The sequence below is a fragment of the Phyllopteryx taeniolatus genome, chromosome 2, assembly GCF_024500385.1.
Source record: "Phyllopteryx taeniolatus isolate TA_2022b chromosome 2, UOR_Ptae_1.2, whole genome shotgun sequence".
In the NCBI taxonomy this organism is placed as follows: Eukaryota; Metazoa; Chordata; class Actinopteri; order Syngnathiformes; family Syngnathidae; genus Phyllopteryx; species Phyllopteryx taeniolatus.
In genome coordinates, this window is record NC_084503.1 from 36251069 (window position 1) to 36262249 (window position 11181).

The window sequence follows — 11181 nt, forward strand, 5'->3', positions numbered from 1 at the left end:
GAGGTTCACCAAAGCTAAATAATCATTTCATTCAAGTTATATTAATTAAATAGTATTTCATTACCGTAACTTAATAAGATCCTCACAAGTCCAGATCGAAATGCAAGAAGATATTTATGCTGCAAAGATGACTTTTTTTTTCTTGTAAAAATATGACATTTTTTCTTTATATTACAACTTTATTCTCTATTACTATTTTTTTACTTCATTCTTGCAGTTTGTTTTTTGTGTGTGTTTAATTTGGCCTAAATACTCCTTCTTGAATATTGAAGCATCAAATTCTGATGTGGCAATGTGAGCTGTATAATCAGTAGCCTAACAGCATAATTGCCCAAGTCATTTTGGAATGTTTTGAGAAAACGAGAAATAAAATAAAAACACGACAAATTCAACAAACAGGAAGAGTCCAGTTGCCTCAATCCAACCTTTGTGGATTACAACAAACTGGATGACTCTGAATCTACACAGACATATAAAAAAAAATGTTTTAAATGAAAAGAAAAATTGCAAGCACACTAGTGTCTTTTATTGATATTGTGTGAGAAAATATTTTTTTAACAGAGGCAATTATGCTATTAGGCTAATGTAATGCAATGTAGTGCCTGTTTGGATTTTTCTAACCGCATTTTAGCAAGTAGTGACTTCTCTCCTCAAATTGCTTTTCTTAGATTGGCTATGACTTAAAACACTATGTTGCATGCTGAACTTTAGCCAGTGCTTATTTATAAAACAAGCTACAGTTACAGCTGGGCCTATTCCTGACATGGTGGATAACCTGTGAAAAAGCCTTCACGCGAGACTAAAATCACTCATTTGTTTTTTTTGTTTTTTTTTTACTTCTTCTGGTCTTATAATAAAATAATCTCTGCATAAGTGAGCACTTGTTAAAAAATATTTATCAGGCAAAAAGTGCCCCCTGTTGGCCAGAGTCTAGCACTGTGACAACAAAGCCCGGTGATATTTTTAGCACATTATGTTGCTGGCAGACAGTGACAAGTTGGTAAGTCAAAAAGCTCTGTGGTAGCTAAGTGGTGGTAATTTTCTTCCAGTCCATAGTGCCATAGCTCAGTGAATGATTCTCTCGTTCTGCTCTCCTGACAAGCTTAATTTTGCGCATTAGATCATAAGGACTCATTAATTTAATAAAAGCCCCATGGCAATTCATACGTTTAATCAAGCCTGTCTGATGAACATGGATTTGTGAAACAGTCAATGCCAAAAAAAAAAAAAAGGCATAGAATAATTTCAGTTGACTGTTGATTAAACTCATATTATTATACTGTAGTTAACAACAACACATTGTTCATTCTACTTTGCAGTGGTATAGAACTACCCTGCATCATTGATAAGACCATTTCGACATATTTATCTTTTTCTTTTTTTTGTGTGTGTGTGTGGCGTTTGCATGCTCACCCCATGCTAGGGCTCCGGGTGCTCCAGCTTTCTTATTTGACACTTTTTCCATTTTCCGGAAATATATTCTCAATAAATGACAATATTTGTATTTGGAGTGTGGGAGTTAAGCTGTCGGTGGTTTATAGAATAAAATAAAAGTGTTCATTTTACTCAAACCTATACCTATAAATAGCAAAATGGGAGAAACTAGTTGTTTTCGCAGTGGTCTCTTATTATTATTATTTTTTCCAGAGCTGTATGTACTTTTTTTGTGTAAAATATGTGGCTTATTGCCTCAAATAATAATAATTATTATTATTAATAAATAAATAAATAAATAAATAAACGTTGTGAGACAACACTACAGAAAACGGATCGATAGATATATTTGTCCACGTGAATTAACTGCACCAGTACACAATCTATCGATCCATCCATTTTCTTGACTCGTAATTATATCCTCATTAGGCCGCAAGTGAACTGCTGCTGCCTTGCTTACTTCGGGTGAGAGGCATGACGGGGTACAATTGCAAGCAACCACAAACTTTAAACATGCAAAACGCAACAATACCGTTTTCGTAAATGCTGAGTTTTTGGATTCGGGATATTTCGTGCTGTGTCTCGTGTGCATTCAAGCGGTGATCAGAGGTGACACGGTTTACCACGTGACCGAGCATGTTGGTCGACGGCACTCCTGATTGGCTGAAGCGGCAGGCGAGAGGCGGAAGTACATGCAGTAGGTAAACAACTGTAGACGCAACTGAAGCGAACTCCTCAGTCCCTGTCACGCAAGAACATGAAGCAATACTAGTCGACAGTCTTCACGAAGCAATTTTGCAACATAGGACGAAGTAAGTTACGTTAAAACATATAGTACCAACGCTTGTTCAAAGCTAAACGTATTGTACTGGATTTGCGGTGAGTCGTAAGACATTTTGATGTAATTTCTTGCGTAGTTCTCGCTGCAGCGTTGGACTTTGAGCTTGCGCCGCACTTATGAATTACGGCCAGTAAATCAGGAGACAATTCAATTTCCGTCAAATCGGAGTGTTGTTGTCTTTGTAAATGCACGAATGCTCGAGACACCGCCAGAGGTAGTATTTGAATCATTTGTTATTTTTGCTGCTGTAGTAGATTGATGTGGGTGGACTGCATCACGCTGAGTTGTTTGGATATTCACGGGCGATTTCGTCAATAGCCTAATGCAATTCGGGTTTTCCTGATTAGCACATGTGCAACCTCCCCACTCGTGCCCCCATTGTTGCAGCACCACCCATTTTCATAAAAATAAAAAAATAATAATTGTATGTAGTCATTTGGGGGCCCAAAGCAAAACCAGTCACGGGGCCCCCGAGAGCCGGGTACTGCAAAGATTTTGAATCTTAATGTTTCTCATCAACTTAAAAAAAAAAAAAAAAAAAAAAGTGAATTTGAGAACATTCTAATATTTCCTGAGCTAGATTAAGTCCTTTAAAAAATTCTCCTTGAGGATGATTGTCTAATAAGTGAGTCATCTCTACATTCATTCATTCATTCATTCATTTTCCGTAACGCTTCTCCTCACTCGGGTGGCGGGCGTGCTGGAGCCTATCCCAGCTATCTTCGGGCGACAGACGGGGTACACCCCGAACTGGTCGCTCGTGCACAAAAAGAAGAATATAGAAATAGAAGAATGTAGTCCATTGCATGAAAAGACAGGGGAAACAGTCAAAATGATCAAGCATTTTGATGGATTTTAAGCATGTGGATTAAGAAGAAGACATCATTAATCAGTTTTTATTAAATCTTTGGGAGTCCCCGTAGATCTCGGGCCCCAAAGCAGTTGCCTGTGTTTGCCTAGTGGCAAGTCCAGTCCATCCCTGACAAAAAAAATTATTTCTTTTTGCTGTAGTTGGTTTAGGAGTAGATGCCTTGATAAACAATTATTAATTTACAGTCTCTCTTTTTCCGAAGGTCCAGTATGAGTCTCAGCTTTCCTCTTCTGCTCTGTCTGGCAGCGGTCTCCGCCTTTGCTATGTCGCCTCCGTAAGTGCAGGGAAACCCTGTCATTTACTGCATAATTTTTTCCCTCTGTTAATATTTAGTAAGTTTATTAAGAATTGTATCTGTGCTGTGCATGTTGTTGTTTTTTAGACACATGTGGACCAAACTCATCCTCACCCACCACTGGCCCGGCACTTTATGTGGTGTGAGTTCCCTTAAAAAACCTTTTAGTAGAAAAACATGTTTATAATATCACGTTAAGACTTCAGATGCAAAGCCATGAATCATTTACCTCCTTAGTCTCTGCTGTGCAAATAGAAAATGTTATCTGTTTTCAGAGACGCTTCGCCACTGACTCACCTTCTAAACTCGTGAGGTCTTGTGACGTTAAAGTCACAAGGCTGTGTGCCTTTGATTGTGGCAACATGCAATCCAGAGCGGCACAGTGTTTTGTAACCCTTAATTTTGTACGTGTTTGCTTCTTTTAACGCTGTGTGCAATGCTAATTGTGCTGATGTGTGCTGTTCTTAATTTCCCTCACGGGGAAGACTTAAGTTTCTACATTATCTGTCTTACTGTTGCTCCCGCATTTGACAGTTTCACTTTAGGTTCTGTGTAATTCCTCTCAGTACCTTTGGTGGACAACTGTGAGTGTCAATGCAGGTTATGATGTCTCTGATCAATTTCAGATGGAGTCCTGTCATCATCCTAACGTTAGCTACTGGACACTACATGGACTCTGGTAAGTGTGCGTGCGTGCCAAGCTTTAGCCATTGATCTATGTAGTTCTCAAACCATATAATGATTACAGCCAATTGTGCATGTTTGCATAAAGCATTGTACACTGAACAACAATATAAGTGCAACACTTGTTTTTGTTCCCATTTTTCATGAGCTGAACTCAAAGGGCTCTATTTTCATGACTAGCACATATCCAGTCGTACGCTGAGCATAACTTTGCGAGGATGCAAGTTAGACCGGGTGTTTGTAATTTCGTAAACATGGGCCAAAGCTGCGTAGTTTTAAAGACAAAGGTTTGCGTCGTGTGGGGGTGAACACAGTAGACTCAAGTCATGTACAATCAAAGTGTCTTCTTTCAATCCCTTTAAATGTGGCACACTCGTCGCACACTGACAGACTCGACATGGCAGAGCGAAGAGAACCAAACCTTTCAAAGGAATAAACTGATTTGCTCGATTTGGGTTTGGAGAACCGCAGAACATACATTGACCAGTGTTTACGATGTATATTGAAGCTTAGGAGGGAGAAATGTGCCAACACAACAAACAAAACAGATCCAAAAGAACACTAACTGTCTAACCACCACCAAAATGTAAATTAAAGACACGATCTCAACCTAACTCCTAAACCAGAAAAACTGGTGAAAAAGAGGGTTCGAGAAAAACGTTTCTCCCTCCTACCAGACTTTTAGCAGGCACCATTCACAATGGTCCTCTTTTTGTTTGGTACAACACACTTGTTCATAACAGCTCTGCTCACAACAGGGACAACAGGTGCAAATGCACTGCTTGGCCATGTTGGAAGGGGAAGAGAAGCGAGAGACAGGCTGCAGACGCCATTTGTGCTCCGGGGCACATTGCGCAGTCTATGAAAGAAGAGCCCATACTTTTCGTCTGTACACAAAAGGCCCATTTCTCGTAAATATTGTTCAGAAATTTGACTTCAATTGTTAGTGAGCACTTCTCCTTTGCCGAGATAACCACCCTCACGTGTGGCATAAAGATGCTGATTAGAGAACATGATCATTACTTTGTTGTGCCTTCGGCTGCCCGCAATAACAGGCCATTTGAAAATGTGCAATTTTGGTGTATTAGGGGGCTCAGAAAACCAGCCAGTTGCTTTATTTGCCTGAAACAGTACCACACATCTCCTTTGCATAGTTAATCAGGTTGTGTTTATATTTGTGTTCAGTGTATTTTAATACATTTGCTTGACATTAACAAGACGTAAATAAGGGGAAATAATATATGCTTTCCTTTTTCAGGCCCAATAAAGGGAATGTTTGTAACGCATCATGGCATTTCAACTCATCTGAAATAGAGGTATTATATTGTGCTTTATACTTTTACTTGTAAGTGTAAAAAAAAAAAAAAAATTATATTCTAGTGTATTTTCAGGACTTGCTCCCTGACATGGAAAAGAGTTGGCCTGATTTACTGAAACCTGCATCAGATGGATTTTGGTGAGGAGATCAGTATTTTATTATTATTTTTTTTTTAAATAAGAGTCATCAGAAATGTTAATTATTTAAATGGTTAACGGTTGGATTTTTATTTTTGTGCGAGACGACAGTCCATCACCTCCCATGTGTCTGTGTGTTGCAACAGGAAGTACGAATGGTCCAAACACGGCACATGTGCAGCCAAAGCACCCGCACTCAACAGTCAACATAAATATTTCAGCAAGGCACTGGAACTGTACCATAAAGTGGACTTGGATAGGTACTGAAAACTCACAGCACTGCAACGAGTTTATAGTCCACCATTTCACACTTGACAACTTTCACAATATATTATAATTCTACAAATGTGTCCCTGTTTTTGTAGCATCCTGAGGAAATTTGACATCATCCCATCTGAAGACTATTATAAAGTAAGTATTTCTGTTTACAGCACCGTGTATCGGAGTGTATTGTATATAGGGAAGTATAGACCAGTAATTTCCTACAACTGTGCCAAAAATGATCCAATTTTACATAATCGGTCGTAAAAATGTTCATTTAACATATCTTTGTTCACATATGTGCAGTGTTGTAACGAAGGTTCATGAACTCGTTCATGTTTTGTGCGACCGTGTGTGCGAACTGGTCTTAGTTTATTTCTGTGTGTTGAACGTAATTTGAGAACACGCTCATTCTGGCGTAAAAGAACAGTTTTTGAACGAAAGTTCATTTTCATTCAAGAATGCTGGGTTTTGTTAGGGACTTCCAGGACAAACCCCATCTGAAAACACTATATGTAAGCCTTCATATGTCGGCGGATAGACGATTCAGTGCGGCCACGTCCGCCGGGTGAGAACGCGAGGTTCGTTCAGGGATGCTGCGTAAATGGCAGTGAATGTGTTCTTCGGTGGTTCTTGTGTAATACAGTACATAATTGTAAAAAATGATGACTAGGAAAATTGTTCTTTGTATCAGAATGCTTTAGTTAAAACTGTATGGTCACACTGTCATGACTTGTCATGACAATAAAAGGTGATTCTTCTTGGAATTGACAGCGGTGTGAAAAAGTGTTTGCACCCTTCCTGATTTATTTCAGTGTGACAAACATGCAAAAAAACAAAGTAAAATTAAGGGGGCAAACACTTTTTCACACCGCTGTATTTTGTTTTTTAATATAAGAATAGATAAATGTTTTGTTAATATAGTCAGCCAGAGCTACGAGGAATGCAGTTATCAGTGTCCTTTCACCATCATTCCTGTTGTCCTGTGTTGCGTGTTTTTGTTTACTCATTAATGACAGAAGTCCTATTGTTGTTTTTTCCTCATGGTTTTGAGATTGTAGTGCGAAAGCTGCAGCTGGTTATGAGTGCGGACTAAATGGGTGGCAACAATGGGGAAATGAAATGCCAATATTTTAAGGGGAATAGCCCGTCATCAACATATTGAGAGGAAAAAAACAAACAAACTGTGAACTAGTTCATTTTTGGAATGGTGAACTTAGTTCAAAATTTGTAATGATCAACTATGAACTGAAGAAGTGCATTTTTTGGAATGGTGACAAAACTACTGAACTTGGAACTAGTTCACATAGAATATGAACTTTCCCAACACTGCCTATCTATGCCAACGACGTATTGTGACAGATAAAACAATCAAATGCTCTTCCACTAGATGGCAGAAGCTACAAATAAGCAATGTATCCTCTTGTTGCCTTTCATGCATGCTGTTTATCATTATTTCAGTATAAATACTTTTTGTGACATTTTTGTTTGGTGATGTGCTGTGAGATTTTTCCTATGTAAAACATGTGCCTTGCCTCAATAAGGGTTCGGAAGCACCGGTATAGATGTAGTATTGCTGTAGGCAAGTGGCAGAGCGTTAAGACTATCCTGCTTTTTAAAATATTTTTAACGTCAAGCGTAAAAAGAAGTTAAGTAGTAAAATGTTGATTAAACTCATATTATTATACTGTAGTTAACAACAACACATTGTTCATTCTACTTTGCAGTGGTATAGAACTACCCTGCATCATTGATAAGACCATTTCGACATATTTATCTTTTTCTTTTTTTTGTGTGTGTGTGTGGCGTTTGCATGCTCACCCCATGCTAGGGCTCCGGGTGCTCCAGCTTTCTTATTTGACACTTTTTCCATTTTCCGGAAATATATTCTCAATAAATGACAATATTTGTATTTGGAGTGTGGGAGTTAAGCTGTCGGTGGTTTATAGAATAAAATAAAGGTGTTCATTTTACTCAAACCTATACCTATAAATAGCAAAATGGGAGCAACTAGTTGTTTTCGCAGTGGTCTCTTATTATTATTATTTTTTCCAGAGCTGTATGTACTTTTTTTGTGTAAAATATGTGGCTTATTGCCTCAAATAATAATAATTATTATTATTAATAAATAAATAAATAAATAAATAAACGTTGTGAGACAACACTACAGAAAACGGATCGATAGATATATTTGTCCACGTGAATTAACTGCACCAGTACACAATCTATCGATCCATCCATTTTCTTGACTCGTAATTATATCCTCATTAGGCCGCAAGTGAACTGCTGCTGCCTTGCTTACTTCGGGTGAGAGGCATGACGGGGTACAATTGCAAGCAACCACAAACTTTAAACATGCAAAACGCAACAATACCGTTTTCGTAAATGCTGAGTTTTTGGATTCGGGATATTTCGTGCTGTGTCTCGTGTGCATTCAAGCGGTGATCAGAGGTGACACGGTTTACCACGTGACCGAGCATGTTGGTCGACGGCACTCCTGATTGGCTGAAGCGGCAGGCGAGAGGCGGAAGTACATGCAGTAGGTAAACAACTGTAGACGCAACTGAAGCGAACTCCTCAGTCCCTGTCACGCAAGAACATGAAGCAATACTAGTCGACAGTCTTCACGAAGCAATTTTGCAACATAGGACGAAGTAAGTTACGTTAAAACATATAGTACCAACGCTTGTTCAAAGCTAAACGTATTGTACTGGATTTGCGGTGAGTCGTAAGACATTTTGATGTAATTTCTTGCGTAGTTCTCGCTGCAGCGTTGGACTTTGAGCTTGCGCCGCACTTATGAATTACGGCCAGTAAATCAGGAGACAATTCAATTTCCGTCAAATCGGAGTGTTGTTGTCTTTGTAAATGCACGAATGCTCGAGACACCGCCAGAGGTAGTATTTGAATCATTTGTTATTTTTGCTGCTGTAGTAGATTGATGTGGGTGGACTGCATCACGCTGAGTTGTTTGGATATTCACGGGCGATTTCGTCAATAGCCTAACGCAATTCGGGTTTTCCTGATTAGCACATGTGCAACCTCCCCACTCGTGCCCCCATTGTTGCAGCACCACCCATTTTCATAAAAATAAAAAAATAATAATTGTATGTAGTCATTTGGGGGCCCAAAGCAAAACCAGTCACGGGGCCCTCGAGAGCCGGGTTATGATGGTGAAAAGGACACTGATAACTGCATTCCTCGTAGCTCTGGCTGACTATATTAACAAAACATTTATCTATTCTTATATTAAAAAACAAAATACAGCGGTGTGAAAAAGTGTGCCTTGCCTCAATAAGGGTTCGGAAGCACCGGTATAGATGTAGTATTGCTGTAGGCAAGTGGCAGAGCGTTAAGACTATCCTGCTTTTTAAAATATTTTTAACGTCAAGCGTAAAAAGAAGTTAAGTAGTAAAATGTTAAAAGAAGATAAATTGTGTTCACCCTTTGATGACGGATGAAAGATGAACAAGCAGAGGGTGATTCAGATTACTTTGGGAGGTGAGGTATTCCGATTTTGAGGGTCCACTCTACTGGGTGATTTTGATGCCTTGATTGCATCCGTCAGTCAACAATTAGATCAAATCAAATTAGACAAATCACTTTTACATAAATAAGTCAAAATAATACCCAAGATGCTTTTCTATTCTTTACCTGAAGCCCATGATGATTAAGAGTGGGGTAGAAGTAAGGTCAGAATGATGGATTGTTCCCCTTGTGTGTCATTTTGTAGTTTTCACAAATCGAAGGAGTCATGGAAAACTTCTATGGTGTCAAACCTAAGATACAATGTGTCCATTCATCTAAGGTATGAGCGTCTCATAGCAATTACGGAATGTTGGAATTCACCATAACTGTTATTCACTGTGTGCTCTTGAGTTGACCTCAATATTTCATTTATTTTTTTCCAGAATTCTGATGCTCAGACTTTGGGTCAAGTCGAGATTTGTTTCAGCCCCGACTTCTCCCTCTTGGACTGTGAGCAAGAGATCTCTTTCACGGGAGCATCTGGGTTCAGTGTCTGTGACCGTGACATACCAGTTTACTATCCACCACTTTGAAACACAAACACAATAACACACTACAGCGTTTACAGATGTACACGTACTTTACATACTCTTTGTTTACCACTTAACTGTACTGTTAAGTTTAGCATGTAGCGACACTCACAGGCTGAGACAAAGCAGGCTTGCTACAATGTCATATTGTACCAATCCCTAACTAAATAGTTTCCATTTTCTGTCAGGTTGCTACTATTTACAGTTTCAACCCATCTACGTTTTTTCAAAATAGTGTAGTAAATAAGTTTGTGTCACAATAATTGTTTCTTTGTTTTTTTTTTTTAGTTATTGTTAATTGCACAACACGGTTCACCTTGTTGAGTTACATCATTTCAAAAATTGGATGTCCGACCATGTGCCTTTTCAGGTTGTTTACATTAACATTAAAATGTATTACTGTCTTACCTGTTAGACTGTGTTAGGGCTAATTTTGAGAAGTCAACAATTAATGATCCACTTACTTTATAGGGGGAAAAAAGAGATATTTGGGGGGAAGTTAAGGCTTATTTAAAGTTAATATGCCACAGATTTTGGATTGTGATCCATCTTTTATGGGGCAGAATCCAGAGAAACTTTGCAATGTTCATCAGTTGTCATTGTGTCATAGCTTGTGTTTATGGTGCCATTTTGGTTTTTATTGTGATATGGTAAATGCATAGTGTGAGCTAATCAGGAATTTGTTGCCATTGTGAATGCCAATAAAATATTATTGATTCATCGCTTATGTGTGTTTTTTTTTTTTTTTTTGTCATCGGTAACTGGACAAATTATTACATAGTTTCCAGTTTGTTTGATGATCTTAAACATTAAAGTGGGGAAACTTTGCAAAGATATAAGAATTTGACAACTTGATCATTATTGTCTTTGCAATTGCAGAGCTGATGGTACTGCTCTTCTTGGATCTCCTGAGATTGTTGTGGCGAGTGAGTGTAGTATTGTGCTGATGCCGTTTTTCAGCTTGTCTTTCTGCACGCATCTTCTCCGCCTGTATGGATATTAATATGATCTCCTTACAGAGCTTTAATCCTATCTACACAAAGACACCATGTCCATAATCCTGAATCTCTTCCATGCGACATAGGCATATGATGACTATGTTAATGATTTTCAACATTTTTTTTTTACACACACATTATGAATTTAGTTTATAGAATCATTTGCTGTCTTTGGGAGAGGCAGGTAAAGCTGTTTTATTAGATCACACGCATGCAGGCACACAAGAAGAGATTCAAGTGAAAGTGGCGTGCAGACAGTGCTGCACCTCTTCAGCTCTGGGGTT

The 11181-nt window shown here is 38.5% G+C and overlaps 2 protein-coding genes across 3 annotated transcripts in view; one reads left to right on the forward strand and one right to left on the reverse strand.

Annotated features, from left to right (window-relative positions):
- The window catches only part of myom2b (myomesin 2b), a 33557-nt gene extending 31508 nt beyond the window's left edge, over nt 1–2049 (reverse strand). Inside the window, exon 1 of the mRNA XM_061765992.1 lies at nt 1967–2049. Within this exon, the coding sequence (XP_061621976.1) occupies nt 1967–2026 (60 nt within the window). The 5' untranslated portion in view covers nt 2027–2049. The remainder of the gene's footprint in view (nt 1–1966) is intronic.
- Nucleotides 1978–10622, forward strand: rnaset2 (ribonuclease T2). 2 transcript variants are annotated; one of them, XM_061765995.1, is made up of 10 exons: nt 2036–2246; nt 3349–3420; nt 3529–3583; nt 4068–4120; nt 5384–5441; nt 5517–5581; nt 5727–5840; nt 5946–5991; nt 9575–9649; nt 9753–10622. In XM_061765995.1, the coding sequence occupies exons 2-10, from the start codon at nt 3356–3358 to the stop codon at nt 9900–9902; spliced, it is 681 nt and encodes a 226-aa protein (XP_061621979.1). In that variant the 5' UTR covers nt 2036–2246; nt 3349–3355; the 3' UTR covers nt 9903–10622. The 2 variants fall into 2 exon arrangements, with proteins under 2 accessions (XP_061621980.1, XP_061621979.1); XM_061765996.1 differs by lacking the exons at nt 3349–3420; nt 3529–3583 and having other exon boundaries at nt 1978–2246.
- Nucleotides 10623–11181: the final 559 nt, after the last annotated feature.